Source organism: Mustelus asterias, chromosome 14 (genome assembly GCF_964213995.1).
Source record: "Mustelus asterias chromosome 14, sMusAst1.hap1.1, whole genome shotgun sequence".
Taxonomy (NCBI): Eukaryota; Metazoa; Chordata; class Chondrichthyes; order Carcharhiniformes; family Triakidae; genus Mustelus; species Mustelus asterias.
Window position 1 is genome coordinate 96,455,197 of NC_135814.1, and position 19,836 is coordinate 96,475,032.

General features: G+C 50.2%; 1 protein-coding gene across 2 annotated transcripts in view; it reads right to left on the reverse strand.

The window, feature by feature from the left end:
• nrp2a (neuropilin 2a) overlaps positions 1-19,836 on the reverse strand; it is a 174,598-nt gene that overhangs the window by 5,175 nt on the left and 149,587 nt on the right. The window contains exons 15-16 of one of the 2 annotated variants that reach the window (XM_078228915.1): positions 16,799-16,846; positions 605-685 (exon numbers count right to left, since the gene is read on the reverse strand). In XM_078228915.1, coding sequence (XP_078085041.1) covers positions 605-685; positions 16,799-16,846 — 129 coding nt within the window. Of the gene's footprint in view, positions 1-604; positions 686-13,176; positions 15,090-16,798; positions 16,847-19,836 lie in introns of those variants that run through there. The other variant, XM_078228916.1, reaches the window with a different exon arrangement.

Genomic DNA, 19,836 nt, shown 5'->3' on the forward strand with positions numbered 1-19,836 from the left:
AGTGGTTAGCACTGATGTCTCTCAGCGCCAGGGACCCGGGTTCAATTCCAGCCTCAGCTCACTGTCTGTGTGGAGTCTGCACGTTCTCCCCGTGTCTGCGTGGGTTTCCTCCGGGTGCTCCGGTTTCCTCCCACACTCCAAAGATGTGCGGGTTAGGTTGATTGGCCATGTTAAATTGCCCTTTGGTGTCGGGGGATTAGTAAGGTAAATATGTGAGGTTACAGGATAGGCCTGGGTGGGATTGTTGTCAGTGCCTTAGTGTCCGGGGAGGCGACCTAGGGTAAATACATGGGGTTATGGGGATAGGGCCCGGGTGGGATTGTGGTCGGTGTACTCGATGAGCCAAATGGCTTCCTTCTGCACTGTATGAGTCAATGAATCAACTACCACTGGTCATTTATTTCAATGTTGCTTTTGGGACCTAGCTGTGGATAAATTGGTTGCTGAGCTTCCGACATTGCAACACTTCAAAGGTACTTAATTGAAAGTTAAGCTTTGTGGGAGATCCTTGCGTTAAGTCCCATCGGGTGGGTTAGTGAAGGGTCAGTAACTGACTGCCACCGGGAAAAGTCAAAGCAGGAGAAGCCCCTCAAATCCAGGTTACCTTTGCTGTATATGTAGGTGTCAGCACCCCCTTTGGGCTCAAACTGCGTCCCTTCGGCATCACTGGAGGTCATTTCTCCCCCTGTAACAGAATGGAGACGGTTACATCAAGGCCAAAGTACAACGGCTGGGATTCTCCCACCTCACCCGCGGCTGGGATTCTCCAGCCTCGCCCGCGCCTGGGATTCTCCCACCTCACCCGTGGCTGGGATTCTCCAGCCTCACCCGCGGCTGGGATTCTCCCACCTCACCCGCAGCTGGGATTCTCCAGCCTCGCCCGCGCCTGGGATTCTCCCACCTCACCCGTGGCTGGGATTCTCCAGCCTCACCCGCGGCAGGGATTCTCCAGCCTCACCCGCGGCTGGGATTCTCCAGCCTCGCCCGCGCCTGGGATTCTCCCACCTCACCCGCGGCTGGGATTCTCCAGCCTCGCCCGCGGCTGGGATTCTCCCACCTTGCCTGTGGCTGGGATTCCCCGATCCCGCTGCTGTGTTTGGAGTTTTAGCCTAGCGCTGAAATTCTCCGTTCCCGCTGCAGCAGTGGTGGGGTGTGTGAGACCGGGGAATTCTGGCCTAGGCATCAGCACCTGTACAGAGCCAGAGACTCACCCTGTAGCTCCTGCCCAATTGTACTGGTACAGGTAACTCGCTGATATTGCCCCACTGACTTACATTTTAAACAAAATATCAAATACAATATCAATTGTGTGTGACCCTGAGCATTTTTGAAGATGGTTTAGTAATCTATCCCCCAATAAAAGGAAGTTCAAAGGAGGTGCAGATAGAGATCACTCAACCCCTCAAACCTGTTCCACCATTTGACTGGATCATGGCTGTTCTCTCTCTTCACTCCATTTTACCAGGCTTGGTTTCAATGTTTCTCAATATGTTAACAACCTGAACCGTGTCCTTTCTTATAGAGTCATAGAGGTTTACAGCATGGAAACAGGCCCTTCGGCCCAACTTGTCCATGCCGCCCTTTTTTTTAAAAACCCCTAAACTAATCCAATTGCATGCATTTGGCCCATATCCCTCTATACCCATCGTACCCATGTAACTATCTAAATCCTTTTTAAAAGATAAAATTGTACCCGCCTCTACTACTACCTCTGGCAGCTTGTTCCAGACACTCACCACCCTCTGTGTGAACAAATTGCCCCTCTGGACACTTTTGTATCTCTCCCCTCTCACCTTAAACCTATGCCCTCTAGTTTTAGACTCCCCTATCTTTGGGAAAAGATATTGACTGTCTACCCTGTCTTTGCCCCTCATTATTTTATAGTCCTCTATAAGGTCACCCCTCAGCCTCCTACGCTCCAGAGAAAAATGTCCCAGTCTATCCAGCCTCTCCTTATAACTCAATCCATCAAGTCCTGGTAGCATCCTAGTAAATCTTTTCTGCACTCTTTCTAGTTTAATAATATCCTTTCTATAATAGAGTGACCAGAATTGCACACAGTATTCCAAGTGTGGCCTTACCAATGTCTTGTACAACTTCAATAAGATATCCCAACTCCTGTATTCAATGTTCTGACCAATGAAACCAAGCATGCCGAATGCCTTCTTCACCACTCTGTCTACCTGTGACTCCACTTTCAAGGAGCTATGAACATGTACCCCTAGATCTCTTTGTTCTGTAACTCTCCCCAACGCCCTACCATTAACTGAGTAAGTCCTGCCTTGGTTCGATCTACCAAAATGCATCACCTCGCATTTGTCTAAATTAAACTCCATCTGCCATTTGTCAGCCCACTGGCCCAATTGATCCCGTTGCAATTGGAGATAACTTTCTTCACTGTCCACTATGCCACCAATCTTGGTGTCATTTGCAAACTTACTAACCATGCCCCCTATATTCTCATCCAAATCATTAATATAAATGACAAATAACGGTGGGCCCAGCACTGATCTCATTGCAAAGTTCTGGAACGTTCCATGCCATTTCCCTTCTTCAGTCCTTTGCTGGTATCCTCAGGAAGATGGTGTACTGAGAATGACGCAGTAGGTGCCGTCAGAATAACCCACACCCCCACTCATGGCCAAAAACTCGAGAAATCATCCCAACGGCTTGGTTTAGAATTGTTGATAACAGATTCTGATTGGCCAGAATCTGTCACTAAGCGACCAGTGATCACACGTGGACGATCTTTCCTCTTAGCCCCTTGTCCATGCTACCAAAGCACCCGCTTCCACCATTGATAACCCAAACACCATTACTCAGTCCCATCTACTGGAATGGCGCTGACCTCCTGGGCTGCTTCTTATTTCCCCACTAATGACAGGCCGTAAAAAGCCAATGTCAGGGTGTTCTCTGGTTATTGATTAGTATGAACCCTAGGGCCGGAATTTTCCTGTCCCCTCCACCACGGGAATTGTAGCAGGCAAGACACAGGTGATGCAAAGGCCCATTGGCCTCAGGCAGGACTTTTCGGCTTCAGGGTAAGCGTGGATGGAAATTCCCGCCTTACAGGCATTTCTCACTCCGATCTGTGCCCAACCCACTGTCCAGTCTCTCCACCATCTTACATGTGCCATGGTGTGGAGATGCCAGCGTTGGACTGGGGTGGACATGGTAAGAAGTCTCACAACACCAGGTTAAAATCCAACAGGGTTTATTTGGAATCACGAGCTTTCGGAGCGCTGCTCCTTCATCAGGTGAGTGAACGTAGGTTCTCACAAACACAGCATATATTGTGTCTTTGCCTAGATATACCGTGTTTGTGAACCTACGTCCACTCACCTGATGAAGGAGCAGCGCTCCGAAAGCTCGCGATTCCAAATAAACCCTGTTGGATTTTAACCTGGTGTTGTGAGACTTCTTACCGTCTTATATAGTAGCCCTCGTTATAACCATGGTGAACTTAAGACTCCCCACAGTGCAGGGGGAGGCCATTCAGGGCCCTGGCACTGTGAGGCAGCAGTGCTAACCACTGTGCCATTGTGCTGCCCATTGAAGCAATATGCAAATTACCCTGTTTACCATGACTGGATGCACGGCCTTGTGCATCAGATGTGCGTCAGAGTAACTCAGCGCTGGGAGGAACCTTTGAAGAGGTGGTTCACATTAATACGCACTTCATTTCACCATCAAACAGCGACATGTGCAGGAGTACTCTCCAACACACCGAGCAAGGTGCAAAATCAGTAAAAATGGTAAATGACGGCTACCTGGGAGACTGGTCTGAACTGGTTCTGTACACTTCAGCATGGAACTCCAGTAGTACTGGGACCAGCGCTTTAAAAGTTCATTTATTAGTGTCACAAGTAGGCCTTACATTAACACTGTAATGAAGTTACTGTGAAAATCCCCTAGTCGCCACACTCCGGCGCCTGTTTGGGTACACTGAGGGAGAACTTAGTAGGTCTATCCCCGTAACCCCATGTGTCTACCCTGCTAAACCCCCTGACACTAAGGGGCGATTTACCATGGCCAATCCACCTAACCCACACGTCTTTGGACTGTGGGAGGAAACCGGAGCACCCGGAGGAAACCCACGCAGACACGGGGAGAATGTGCAAACTCCGCACAGACAGTGACCCGTGGCCGGACTTGAACCTGGGTCCCCGGCGCTGTGAGGCAGCAGTGCTAACCACTGTGCCACCGTGCCGCCCTAGTAGCATCAGCTTTTGACGATCTGAACTGTTATTTTGTTTCTCTAATATCACAAGGCAGAGTACCAGACCGGTTTGGTCAACTGTATTTGCATGATTCCTGCCCCTTCCTCCCTCACCAAAATAACCCACAAATATAGACTTGTTTGGCCAGTGTCTTCTTAATATCGCCTGGGATAATACAGAGCTGTCAGTTCCCTGAGAGGAAAGGAATTGGAAAGGAAGTTTCAGATAGCATTGCTTGTGGACGCCATTGTGGATCAGTCGGTGTGGATCTAGGTTCAGTCCACCATCAAGAACAGTTGTATCAGACTCGAAACATTAACCTGCTTTCTCTCTCTTACGGATTCTGCCAGACCTGCTGAGCTTTCCCTTATTTGAGAATAGTCAGTGTTGCGAGAAGCTTAATAAAGGAAAGGAAAGATGAGAGGAGATCATACCTTAAACCCAGTAACGAAGGCCAGAGGTGGGGTTTGGTGTTCAACGCTATACACCACACTTTGGAGAGGACGCAGAAGAGCTTTACTGTTCCAAGGACACTGGCCTCAAGTTTAATGGGGCAACGGGGGGTTACAAGGACACAGGCCTCAAGTTTAATGGGGCAACTGAGGGTCCCAAGGACGCAGGCCTCAGGTTTAATGGGGAAACTGGGGGTTCCAAGGACACAGGCCTCAAGTTTAATGGGGCAACTGAGGGTCCCAAGGACGCAGGCCTCAGGTTTAATGGGGCAACTGGGGGTTACAAGGACACAGGCCTCAAGTTTAATGGGGCAACTGGGGGTTACAAGGACACAGGCCTCAAGTTTAATGGGGCAACCGAGGAAGCTAGGATTTGGACAGACTTAATCGAAGCGTTCCAAATTGTAAGTAGGGAAGGAGAAACTGTTTCCACTGACAGGAGGGTTGGTAATCTGAGGAACAGAATTGAAGGAACAGAGTGGAAAGGAGGAAAGTAAGTGCTTTAAATTCTGCACTTTGTGTTTGAATAATGAAAAACAAAGAAATAAGCCCTTCAAAATACCTTGGGCCCCGGAGTAAGAAGACAAAATAATGTGGCTACAAAATGGCTGAGTAAAGAATGGGAGCTTGCCCTCATGGCGCTGAGCACAGCTTTTGAAATGTGGTCTTGTAGCTGTGGGGCTGATAGATCATAGAATCCCTACAGTGCAGAAAGAGGCCATTCGGCCCATCGAGCCTGCACCAACCACAATCCCACCCAGGCCCTACTCCCGTAACGCCACATATTTACCCTGCCAATCCCCCTGACACTAAGGGTCAATTTAGCACGGCCAATCGACCTAACCCGCACGTCTTTCGGACTGTGAGAAGAATCCGGAGTACCCGGAGGAAACCCACGCAGGCACGGGGAGAACGTGCAGACTCCGCAGTGACCCCAGCTTGGAATTGAACCCGGGTCCCCGGCGCTGTGAGGCAGCCGTGGTAACCATTGCGCCACCGTGTGCCGCCCCTGGGGCTGACAGATGGGGATGCGCGGGTAGGTGTTTGGCAGGAGGTAGCAAGATCCTGTCAGGAACAGGACACTGAGCTTTTCTGCGCCAACGGTGCTTATCCCGGTGGATCTTATTTCTCCCCCTTCTTGCAGGAGGAAGGTGGGGAGTTTGAAAACAATTTTTCCTTTCGGAAGGAAGGGGGGGGGTGGGTGCAGGGGGGTGGAGTGGGGGGGGGAAGGGGGCAGGAAGAGTGCGGTACCACTTCCAAGTTTTATACTTGGATCAGGATTTGTGTGCAGTGGGGACAGTGCTCAGGGCTTTTGTCCGGTGAGTTGGGATGGATCAGTAAGCTAAGACCGCGATCTTACTGGCCCCTCACGCCAGGCTCCCACCGCAGCGAGGCCGAAGGATTTGGCAGCCTGCCAAATCTCCGTTGACTGCGGCGGGATGGGAAAATCCCGTCGGTGTGAACGGCGATAAGACTCCGGCCTAAGGGAGGGATTTTCCGGCCGCGCTCGCCCCCGAAACTGGAAAATCCCGCCCGAGGTTAACAGCCCTTTCCATAGTCCGCCCCTCGCCCGCTCCGATTCCCGTGGCGGGTGAGATGGGAAAATTTGCCCCAATGTCTTTACTCTGAATGAACTGAGTCAGATTGGAACATGTCCCTCTCTTGATACCCAGACCCATTCCTCAAGGGTGCACGTTGACCAGAGGGGGGTGGGGGGGAAAACGCAGCGAGGTTTCCCGAGCGCCGCGACACCAAAGAGATTCTTTAACACAGCATCTTCTCTTCGTATAAAAAAATAGCATCTTTATTCCATTCCACACAGTACACATCTCCAGGGGGGGGGGTGGTGCATTTACATTCAGAAGGCAAGAAACAGACCGCTCCCTTCACAGTTGTTAGCTAGCCCGGGCACATTGTGAGCTGGGGATAGGGGAGGGGGGAGGGGGGAGGAGTGGGGGGGGGAGCAGGCAGTGTACAGGCCACCGCACTGTAACATTCCCATTCACATTCACAGGTATGTTAACTGTCAAACCACGCAAGACCAGTGCTTCCAAAGGACACAAGGATGGGTGGTGAGAGCGGGGGGGGAGATGGATGCAGTGGGACGGGAGGGGGACACAGGGAGGGGTTGTCATGCTGCTTGTATTTTGGGACATAATTGAAATCCCAAACAGCTAAGGTCCACATTATAAGGGCACTTTGCGTCCTGGGGTTTTTGTAAAGTTTCCCAATTCTGAGCTACCGGGTACCAATCATTTGCCCCCTCTATCTCGACAAGAAAAGCAAAGCTGCCCCTCTTAAGCCCAAGTGCGAAAGGGGACAACCCCCACCCCACTCAAAGCGAGCAGTCGCCAGTGCCCGCCATTCAGTCACAACACTCTTGTCCCTTGGGCCTGCAGGTCGTGGGTTCAAATCCCACTCCCAAGGTTTTGAGCACAGAATCCAGGCTGGCGCTCCGGGGCAGGACTGAGGGATGCGCGCTGCACAGCTGCGATCGAGGCCGGGGTTCTCCGGCCTCGCCTGCCACTGGGATTCTCCAGTCCCGCTGCGGCCAATGGAGATTCGGCTGAGCGCCAAGTTCTCGCTGGCAGCGGTGGGCAAGACTGGAGAATCCCGACCTGGATATCACCCAGTTGCCCTCTCAGGGATGTGAACAGTCCAAGGGTAGCGACTTGACATAGGAGCAGATGCAGCCTAGTGTCCTGGTCCAATCTTCACCCCTCAACCACCATCAATAAAGCAGGCTGTCTGGTCATTTTCACATTGTTGTTTGTGGGAGTTCGCCCTGTGCATAATTGGCTGCCCTCTTCCCCATATTATAACGTACACCGGCATTAGTGAAAGGCGCCACGCAAATGCAAGACCTCTCTCTCTTTTGGCAATGGATCATTTCCTTGTGGGATGAGATGAGCTAACATCATGGGATGAGTGTTAGCCCGAGGGGGGCTACAGCTTGTCACACATGTCTGGTGGGCACTGACGGTGGTGGGTGGTGGGGGAGGTGAAATTGGTTGTGTGTGGGCCGTCACCTGTACAGTGTCCTTGTTGACAATAGGGGTGTGGCACAAACAAACCTCTCCCCATGGGTGGGCTGTTTCTGGGCAGGTGGGGAGTGGGAGGAGGCTTCCACGGACAAGGAAAGGACCTTCCCATTGTGGTCCCCTCACCCCTCACCAACAGAGCCCCCGACTCTTGACGGGTACCATTTACAAGGCTGAACATTGAAAAGGGCTGAAGAGGGGGTGTTTAAAGCTTTTAAAGTTTATTTATTAGTGTCACAAGTAGGCTTACATTAACACTGCAATGAAGCTACTGTGAAAATCCCCGAGTTGCCACACTCTGGTGCCTGTTCGGGTACACTGAGGGAGAATTTAGCACGGCCAATGCACCTAACCAGCACGTCTTTCAGACTGTGGGAGGAAACCGGAGCACCCAGAGGAAACCCACGCAGACACGGAATGTGCAAACTCCACACGCACATTCACCTGAGGTCGGAATTGAACCCGGGTCCCTGATGCTGCGAGGTAGCAGTGCTAACCACTGTGCTACCGTGTTGCCCTGTAAGTGTCAGAGATTTTGTTTTGTAGATGTTAAACCAAGGTCCTGCCTGCCTTCTCTTGAGCGTTTAAGATCCCAAGACACTGTGAGGAAGCACCATGGTGTTCTGCTCCATATTTATCCCTCAGTGAACACCATCGAAAGCAGTTTGGTTTGGACATTATTTATTTGCGAGAGTTGCTCAGTGGCTGCACATGGACAATGGCAACCAGCAGAGACCTGACAGGTCTGAGGGAGGGAGAGAGAGAGAGAGAAAACTGTCGGGCCTCTGCGGCTGCAGACGGCCTTGACCCAGCCCTCCCCTGCTCCCCCCCCCTCCCCGTGGGGGCCTGCAGTGGGGATGGTAAAGGGGCCTCCATTACTCTTGAAGCAACTCATCACTGTAGGTATCTTAATTCCTTCTTTGCAATAAGCACCAACTAACTGGAATCCCTATTTCATGATCTGAATTAGTTGATCGCTTGTGGAGATTGAGAGGTAACTGGATTGTAAAGGAACAAGGCTATGTAGATCATGGCAAAGTGGATTACCTTTTCTGGATCAGAGGAAACAGCCTCCAGTTACAGGGAGAAAAAGTCAGAACTACTCTGTGGAAATATTATTTCAGTGAGAGGTCAGACTGTGAGAATCGGGTTTCTAGGGAGACTGTGCAAACAGTTTGGGTTGATTCATTCAAATGCAAATTACACAGATTTATTTCAGGAATTATTTTGGATGCAGTACATGAGATGTGACATGTGGTGTCCATGTAGCAGGCGTGGGAGGAACAAGTGGCTTGGGAGCGATGCTTCATAAAGTTCTCCACCCGTGGTGTTTTACCCTTGAAATTATAGCTTAATTGATAAGGGATTGATTGCTGTACTTGTTAGAGATTGTTGTTAAAGTATTGAGAGATTGGCAGGACAATAAAGAAAAAATGAGGAGGGCTATGGTCTTGGAATATCTTCTTTAACTTAAAAAAACATGTGTTAAGCCTTCACAACTGCTGGTCAGAGGCAATCCAGGATTACTCCAATCCTCCCCATCTCCAGTCAGTGTAAGAATCAAAGGTGTTGCTCACAGCTCCTGCACTGCTATCACTGGGGGGGCTGTGATGTCACTGGGGTGCTGTGATGTCATTGGGGGGCTGTGATTTCATTGGGGGCTGTGATGTCATTGGGGGGGCTGTGATATCACTGGGGTGCTGCGATGTCATTGGGCGGCTGTGATGCCATTGGGGGGCTGTGATGTCATTGGGGAGGCTGTGATGTCATTGCGGGTCTGTGATGTCACTGAGGTGATGTGATGTCATTGGGGGGCTGTGATGTCATTGGGGGGCTGTGATGTCACCGGGGTGCTGTGATGTCACCGGGGTGCTGTGATGTCACTGGGGTGCTGTGATGTCATTGGGGTGCTGTGATGTAACTGACATGCTGGGATGTAATTGGAATGTTTTGATGTCATTGGGGTGCTGTGATGTCATTGGAATGCTGTGATGTCACCAGAGTGCCGTGATAACTTTGGGGTGCTGTGATGTCATTGGGGTGCTGTGATGTCACTGACATGCTGTGATGTCCCTGGAGATAGGTGGTGCCATTGGGGTATGTGATGTCACTGGGATGCTGTGATGTCACTGACATGGTGTGTCACTGGAGATTAATGATGTCATTGGGGTACTGTGATGTCACTGAAATTGGTGATGTCATTGGGGTGCTGTGATGTCATTGGAGTGCTGTGATGTCACTGGGACGCTCTGATTTTGTTGGGGTGCTGTGATGTCACTGGGGTGCTGTGATGTCATTGGAGTGCTGTGATGTCACTGGGGTACTGTGATGTCATTGGAATGCTGTGATGTCACTGGGGTGCTGTGATGTCACTGGAATGCTGTGCTGCCACTTGAAATGGTACCTGAGGGGATTCTATACCGAGTAGCTGCCTTCACTCAGCATTTTAAAGGATTTTGCCCAACTGAAAGAAATAGCACCCTGGCAAGCATTGATCTGAATTCAGGGGGATGATTGAGGAGGAAATGTGAGGAGTGCAGTGACCCATCTTGCTGCAGTACGTCCCTGCACCTGCCTTGCCTGACAGAAAGGTTTGCCTGACACATTGTCTTGAAGGCAGTTGCCTCTTTCAGAATTGAGGAGCAGCCGTAACTGAAAGGTTAACACAACAGTCAATAGCTTTCACTGAGCTGCATTTACATAGCACCTTTCCCAACCTCAGGATGCCTCAAAGCGCTGTGCACCCAATGAGATATGTGTTGGAGTGCAGGCACTGTGATAATCTGGGGAAATGCTGCATTCATTTGTACACAGCAAGATCCCACAAACAGACAAATGTTAATCTGGTTTTAGTGAAGTTGATTGAAGGAAGGGCCAGGACACCTGGGGGGTGGGGACGGGGTGGGGGAAGGGGGGTGCTCTGCAGGGATGGACTTTTACTTGTGTCCACCGGAGGGGGAAGCCAGGGCTTGGGGTTTAATATCTCACCTGAAGAACGGTACCTCTGACAGCGCAGTACTCTTTCAGTACTGCACTGGAGCGGCCGCTAGGATTTTGCACTTGTGTCTGGCATGGAATCTGATCCCACTTCCTTCTGACTCACAGGGATGACAGCTACCCGCTGAGGCACGGGCTTGGATCAAACCTGCAGAGATGTCTGCCTTCCCTAATGCCGGCGATTACTTGACAATTTGCAGAATGAGTTTAAGCGTCGGCAATATGAATAAATGTGACATTTGGATTAAGGCTGCTTCAGAAAGCATGTCTGTGAGTGAAGGATCATCCACTTACCCAGAGTGCTGATTGATTGCTGGGCAGAATCATTAACAGCCTTTTGTCGCAGGATGGCGTTGCCACGCTGCTCACTGCAGACTCAAATTACATGGGAACAGAGGAGCTGCGATAGTTTTCAATTCTTCCCCTCTCCTCTCTCCCCCCCCGCCCCCACCGGGGTATGTGATTACCATCAGCAAACTCCTCTCCTTGCTAATCACCGGCTAAACCCGGTCGCAATCAAACTTTCCCAAAGACCATCTTCGTGTTGACATCAATTGCCAGTCAGAAGTGGCAATCAGCGTGACATCATCATCTGGTGACAAAAAAAAAATGGGGCGCTAAACAAAATTGTCAAGGCGGCTCGGAACGAATGCTTTGAGAGGAGATTTTTATGCATGTGTGTCTGTGTGTGTGTGTGTGGGTGTGTGTGTCTGTGTGTGTGTGTGTCTGTGTGTGTGTGTGTGTGGGTGTGTGTGTGTGTGTGTCTGTGTGTGTATGTGTCTATGTGTCTGTGTCTATGTGTATGTGTCTATGTGTATGTGTCTATGTGTGTGTGTGTGTGTCTGTGTCTATGTGTGTGTGTCTGTGTGTGTGTGTGTGTGTGTGTCTGTGTGTGTGTGTGTGTCTGTGTCTATGTGTATGTGTCTGTGTGTGTGTGTACTCCTGCTCTGCAGGGTGAGAGATGTCACTGACGGGAAACCCGGTCCGCTTCCTGATTTCAGACACGGAGACCCGGCATCGAGGGCCCGATTCAGAAAAACAAAGCACTTTGGAATCGAGCGTGGCATGGGAAACACTGCAGCGAATTCATACACAGCGGGATCCCTCAATCACAGCAATGTGATAATGACCAGATAATATACTTTCCGTAACGTTGAGGGCTAACATATCGGCTTGGGTACCCCGGGGATAACTCCTTCAAGTTAGAGCTGTGGGATTTTTTTTCTCTTTTACATGCAGCTAAAAGGGCTGAAAAGGAGTTTGTTTTAATGTCTCACCTCAAAGTCAGCACCTCTGACATTGCAGCACTCCCTCAGCGCTGCGCTGCAGCGTCACTCTGGACCTGTTCTGCCATCTAGCTGCTGGGGTAAGAATCGAACCCACAATCGTCTGGCTCGGCGCCAGACTGACCGAGGCACAGAAGGCACACTTAACGATTTGAGGTGTCCACCTCCAGCACCGACCTATCTCCCTGAGGGACATAGGAAAGGAGGGGCTACGCCGTTCAGCCCCTTCCAGCTCTCTCAACTCGATCCCGGCCCATCCGTATACCTCAGCCCGACTCTCACTCACCTGCCTCCCGCAGCCCTTACCCGGTGAAAATCTACCTCCCTGGCCTGTGGCAGAAGCTGGGCCAGGAAACAAAGGAGGTGAGATGGTTTCAATGACCTTCATTGGGATCCGCAAAATACTGCAGATACCGGGATCCGAAATAAAAACAGGAAACGCTGGTAAAACCCAGCAGGTCAGACAGCGTCTGTGGGGGGAGAATAGAGCCAACGTTTCGAGTTTGGGTCATCCAGACTGGAAACGTTGGCTCTAAACTCTCTCCACTGATGCTGTCAGACCTGCTGAGACTTTCCAACATTTCCTGTCCTTGTTTCATTAGCTCCAGATCCCTATTCATGTGGAGTGCTGGACTTTTTGCCTGGTACAGGGTGAGGCTGGGCCCGCTTTAGGGAACTTTCGCGAAGGGATTAAATGAAGGATTGCATGGTGGAGCAAACCTCCGCCGGATGAATGGGCTTTTGGCCTTTCATGCGCCGTGAGTGGGTTTTTCAGCCTGACGGAAAGAGGACCACAGGTGGGTGAAGAGAATGCACCTTCTTTTAGCAACACGCAAAGAGAAAATAACATCGGAACACGTTATCCGTCCTATTTTAGGAATGTTCTAGAAGGCAGAGACACTTGCAGCAGGTGTGTTCATTTGGCTTCTCAATTAGTGCACGATTCAGCCTGATTTGCCTTTCAACGATGTAATTTCCCGAACAATAAGGAGTGAGATAAGACTTATTTTCAAAAATTGAAAAGCTCTTCCTTGTTCACGGCAATTACAAGCGAATTACTGTCCCTCACAGCAGCGTCACGTTAAACTACTCTCCCAGGGTGAGGAACAAATGAAGTTGCCCCCCCCGCCTCAATCCGGAGCCAGGTGTTTCGAGTGGGGGCCTCATTTTTTTATTTTTTGCTCCAGGTTTCAATTTTTAAGGAAAACTTGAGAAATCCAATTCCTGATTTTATTTTTTTGGTTAAGTTGTTTTACGAAATTGTGTGGTGGGTTCCCTCAGCTACTTGGAAGGCCCGTTTCAAAATGGCCGCCCTGACAACACCAATTGCTTTACAAAATTGTGTGGTGGGTTCCTTCAGTTATTTGGAAGGCCCGTTTCAAAATGACTGCCCTGACAACGCCAGGTTGGTTCAATGACCAGTTTGCCCAGACAGGATTTGAACCATAGAATCACTACAGTGCAGAAGGAGGGCCATTCGGCCAATCCAGCCTGCACTGACAACAATCCCATCCTATCCCTGTAACCCCATGTATTTACCCTGCTAATCCCCCTGACACTAAGGAGCAACTGAGCACGGCCAATCCACCTAACCAGCACATCTCTGGACTGTGGGAGGAAACCGGAGCACCCGGAGGAAACCGATGCAGACACAGGGAGAACATGCAAACGCCACACAGTCAGTGACCCGAGGCCGGAATTGAACTCAGGTCCCTGGCGCTGTGAGGCAGCAGTGCAAACCACTGTGCCACCTGAGATTTGGATCCCAAACATCCCCGAGCCTATTTCGGTATTGGAATGCAGTTCCCCTGAACATGGGGGGGTGGGGGGGGACTTTCAGGAAGAGAGAGACATTTACACAGATGCACCTCTGCCATCTTGCTTTGCGAAGCAACTCCATGCTTTGAGCAGAATGAGTGGCTTTGGAAGTGGAGGGGACCGGACTGTTGGCTGGCTGGCCAAGCGGGCGCGCACAGCAAGATTCCACAAACAGCAATGACCAGTTAACCGGCTATGGGTTCCGTTGGGGCATGGGAGGCACATTGGGACGGGGGATTACAATGAGGTTGCTTTGCCCGTTTGGGGCTGGAAGGAACCTTTTTTTGTTTTGGACAGCTAATGTTGTAGACATCAGATCATTCACAAAGGCTGGAGAAAAATTAAGACAGAGAACAAACAGAGACAAACATGGAAGCCAGCATGTACTGCCTAGAAACATTCCGCATTGAAGCAACTATTTTGCCTGTCCATTGTCATATGAAACTTCAGTTGGCCCTCTGAGGAGATCCCTCGCAGGGAAGCCATGACACACTTCCTTGCACTTTCCTCTTTAAAAAATATTTTCTTTTGTGCACGTGTGCCGTAGAACACGACTGTCCATTTCTTTTCCGCCCGGAATTACGTAAAGTATCAACCAAAAAAATAGAGAGAGAGACCTGTCTTCACGAGCCATTGCTTCTTGGGAAACATGGAAGGACCCCCACCATCCCACCCCTCTGGGCCGTCTTCCAGCACTTGCGACGGGTTCCTCCAAAACCAATTCTCTCGGGCGTGGAGGCGGGAGTGGGGAGGAGGAAATGAAAGGTAAAAGGGTGCGTGAGGTCGTCCCTCTGTTCATTTTCTATTTATAATCCACAGGTCCGGCGTCGAGTAGAGAGGATAGAGAAAGCAGGCGTTCCCATGGCGATCGCAGTGGGAGAGTGCAAGTAGAGGCAGCGATACGATTAACGTCTCTCGGTCTGTGTGTGTGTGTGTGTGTGTGTGTGTGTGTGTGTTTTTTTAATAATAAATATTCCTAGCTGTGTGTTTCCACTCAGTTTGAGGTGTAATCTTCCTTCCCGATTTTTATGGTGAGCCCGGGCTCCACTGCCGTGACATAGCCATTGGGAAACTGGACGTTTTGGAAATTGACCGAGTGAAGGGTCTTCTTGGCTGCAAATCCATAGCGTTGGCGGTACAGAACCATGCCCAGGGAGATACACAGCAGCACTATCAAAGCACCTCCGCCGGCCATTATGTAATACCAGTAAATGGGGATGAACTGCGCTGACACAGACTCCACTGTGGGTTCGCTCCCCGCAGGGCGTCCCCCTGCTGGAGAGACACAAAATAGCGCTGGGACTAGTCTCATTGATTGACAAGAGCATGCTAAGCGCACACGGTGCATCATGGGAGCATGCTGTCACCTCCAAGTGGATTCCCCTTGCCCTCCCACCAGTTTTCGCGGTGGAGCCGCCAGAGAGAGGCGTCGGGTAGAGATTCGGAAGTAAGTGTTCCGACTCATCTGCTTTGTGATGGGTCACGTCTGCCCAAGGGGTAAGAATTGCCGCCCCACCAATTTGATCATTCAAAATGGCCGCCCTGGATCCGGCCTTCCTTTTCTTTCCATGAGCGCCGCTGGCTGGGCCAGCACTTATTGCCCACCCCTAGTTGCCCGAGGGCAGTTGAGTCATCCCCATTCCCGTGGCTCTGGAGTCACAAGTAGGCCAGACCAGGTAAGGACGGCAGATTTCCTTCCCTAAAGGGACATTAGTGAACCAGACGGGTTTTTCCGAAAATGGTTTCATGGTCATCAGTAGAATTCAAATTCCACCATGGCGGGATTCGAACCCGGGTCCCCAGAGCATGAGCTGAGTTTCTGGATTAATAGCATTAGCGATAATACCACTGGGCCATAGCCTTGCCATGCTGGGGTCCGTGGCGAGGCAGGGAACCACTCAGAATCCACCCCAATCAAAAAGCAGGAATTGGGGGGGATGAGGGGGAGTGGGGGTGGGGGGGGTGAAGCAGGATTCCATGATGCACCATGGCCTTCACTTCTTTGTAAGTGGACGATTTGACGAAAGACATTATTAAAAATAAAACGGCAACACTTAACAACAGCAAACTACAGGCAGTCCAATCTGGAGATCACTTTACAAGATTAAATTCGCTGCGCGATATATATATACGCCAATCAGTTTGCTCCCAGCATGCTAAGAGAAAGCTAAACTGCTGAAAGTATGCTGTGATGTGCCAAGTGTGCGCGCTCCTCTGAATTTCCTCTCTCCGCCATTTTAGCGGAGGCGTTAGCCCATCTCAAACAAACAGGTTTGGGGCCTCTGGAAAGATAAGCGGGGAGAGAAATTCCAGACCAATGCATCAAGCGTTCATCCCACAGGGTACTTTGTTAGCCTTCAATGTTCTCCTGTCTCCCCTCTCAACTTTGTGATGAGCCATTCTCCAACCACCCGATGCAGACACAGGGCAACCCCAGAACACTGTGACTACCAACTCCAAGAACATTGACCATGGAAATTTGCAACCAATGCTTCAAGGCTCCTGCAGAGTTTTTCTGCAGCTTATTTTATCCACCCCCCTATCCCACTTGTGTCTTTAAGTTTGAAGTTTATTTATTTATTAGTGTCACAAGTAGGCTTACATTAACACCCGCAATGAAGTTACTGTGAAAATCCCCCTAGTCACCACACTCTGGTGCCTGAGGGGGAAATTTAGCATGGCCAATGCACCTAACCAGCACGTCTTTTGGACCATAGGAGGAAACCAGAGCACCCGGAGGAAACCCACACAGACACGGGGAGAACGCGCAGATCATCCTGGCTTTGTTAACACCCATGCAAATTGATTGAATCATGCTGAAGTGGTCACAGTTCGACACGACCCGTCGGCAGAGAGAGCTTGGAAACCAGTGACGGGAGAGGATCACCCCTTGCATTACTGTCACTCGTTTCCTCATAGCTTTTTATTTCTAAGCCCCGGCTTCTCCGAATAATTATCAAGCAGCCCTAATGCCATCAACTCACCTGTCGGTGTGTCACTTGCGTGGATTCCTGGAAAGGCACCGATGGGCTCTGCAAATAAAATAAACCGACTGTTAGCTCCCTGAGTTCACGGGGCAACACTTCACTCGTCCGTAACCACAGCGGCAGCGATAACCGGCATCGACACGGCATCTTTACAGTGGCAGGGGTGTGATGAGTTGCTTCCCAGGAGGATCGGGCGCTGTGTCAATTAGGAGATGTTAGGTCATCTCGGTTAACGAGGTAAATTTTAGGGAGCCACATACGCTTGGACAGATAATCCGCTGGCATCTTTGCCTAACCCCACCCACCTCCCCCCCTCCCCACCGCACTGTAGCACTGAGAGAGTGCCGCACTGTCAGAGGGGTAGCGCTGAAGGACAGCTCACTGCCATCTTTCAGTTAAACATAGAAACATAGATAATAGGTGCTGGAGTAGGCCATTCGGCCCTCCCAGCCTGTACCACCATTCAATATGATCATGGCTGATCATGCACTTTCAGTATCCCACTCCCACTTTCTGTCCACACCCCTTGATCTCTTTAGCCACAAGGGCCATGCCCAGCTCCCTCTTGAACATATCTAACGAACCGGCCCCAACAGCTTTCTGTGGTAGAGAATTCCACAGGTTCACAGCTCTCTGAGTGAAGAAGTTCTTCCTCATCTCAGTCCTGAATGGCTTACCCCTTATTCTTAGTCCAACATTCCGGTGTCCACCCATCCCTCCCAAAACCCACTCCATCCCAGTTCACTATATACAAACCTCACTCCATCCCAGTTCACTGTATCCAAACCCCACTCCATCCCAGTTCACTGTATCCAAACCCCACTCCATCCCAGTTCACTGTATCCTAGTTCTGGACTTCCCCAATATCAGGAACATTCTCCCCGCAACTAGCCTGTCGAGGTCTTGTCTGCCTTCTCAGGTGGATGTCAAGGGAGCGTGCAGAATTATTTGAGAAGGGAACAGGCTAACTATCGCCGGCTTCCTGGCCAACATTCATCCCTCAATCGACATCGCTGAAAAAGACTGGACGTTGTTCTGTGTGGGAGCTTGCTGTGCATTAAAGGGCTGCTGTGTTAACCAACAATACAGCAATGGCTCGACTTTAAAATGGGCTCTAAGGGACTTGGAGGGTGTTCTGAGGGCACTCTTTCATCAGTGTGAGGTTCCCGCTCTATGGCACCTCAATCCATTCTCTGGCCTGCATTCATGTGGTCAATGAGGTCAGCTGGTGTCCAACATTCCGGTGTCCACCCATCCCTCACAAAACCCACTCCATCCCAGTTCACTATATACAAACCTCACTCCATCCCAGTTCACTGTATCCAAACCCCACTCCATCCCAGTTCACTGTATCCAAACCCCACTCCATCCCAGTTCACTGTATCCAAACCCCACTCCATCCCAGGTCACTATATACAAACCTCACTCCATCCCAGTTCACTGCATCCAAACCCCACTCCATCCCAGTTCGCTGTATCCAAACCCCACTCCATCCCAGTTCACTGTATCCAAACCCCACTCCATCTCGGTTCACTATATCCAAACCCCACTCCATCCCAGTTCAGTATATCCAAACACCACTCCATCCCAATTCACTGTATCCAAACCCCACACCATCCCAGTTCGCTGTATCCAAACCCCACTCCATCTCAGTTCACTATATACAAACCCCACTCCATCCCAGTTCACTATATACAAACCCCACTCCATCCCAGTTCACTGTATCCAAACCCCACTCCATCCCAGTTCACTGTATCCAAACCCTACACCATCCCAGTTCACTATATACAAACCCCCACTCCATCCCAGTTCACTGTATCCAAACCCCACTCCATCCCAGTTCACTGTATCCAAACATACTCCATCCCAGTTCACTTTCTCCTAACACCACTCCATCTCAGTTCACTATATACAAACGCCATCACATCACAGTTCACTATATCCAAACTCCACTCCAACCCAGTTCATTATACCCAAACACCACTCCATCCCAATTCACTGTATCCAAACCCCACTCCATCCCAGTTCACTGTATCCAAACCCTACACCATCCCAGTTCACTATATACAAACCCCCACTCCATCCCAGTTCACTGTATCCAAACCCCACTCCATCCCAGTTCACTGTATCCAAACATACTCCATCCCAGTTCACTTTCTCCTAACACCACTCCATCTCAGTTCACTATATACAAACGCCATCACATCACAGTTCACTATATCCAAACACCACTCCATCCCAATTCACTGTATCCAAACCCCACTCCATCCCAATTCATGGGATCCAAACATACTCCATCCCAGTTCATTATATACAAACCCCACTCCATCCCAGTTCACTGTATACAAACCCCACTCCATCCCACTTCACAGTATGCAAACACCACTCCATCCCCGTTCACTATATCTAAACACCACTCCATCCCAGTTCACTGTATCCAAACACCGCTCCATCCCAGTTCACTGTATACAAACCCCACTCCATCCCAGTTCACTGTTTCCTAACACCGCTCCATCCCAGTTCACTATATCTAAACACCACTCCATCCCAGTTCACTGTATACAAACTCCACTCCATCCAAATTCACTGAATTCAACCCCATTCCATCCCAGTTCACTGTATCCAAACACCACTCCATCCCAGTTCACTATATACAAACACCACTCCATCCCGCTTCATTGTATCCAAACGCCACTCCATCCCAGTTCACTATACGCAAATACCACTCCATCCCAGTTCACTGTATCCAAACACTGCTCCATCCCAGTTCACTGTATCCAAACCCCACTCCATCTCAGTTCACTGTATCCCAACACCACTCTATCCCAGTTCACTATATACAAACAGCATTCCATCCCAGCTCACTACATCCAAACACCACTCCATCCCAGTTCACTGCATCCAAACACCACTCCATCCCAGCTCACTATATCCAAACACCAGTCCATCCCAGCTCACTGCATCCAAACATCACTCCATCCCAGTTCAAAATATGCAAGCACTACTCCATCCCAGTACACTGTATCCAAACTCCA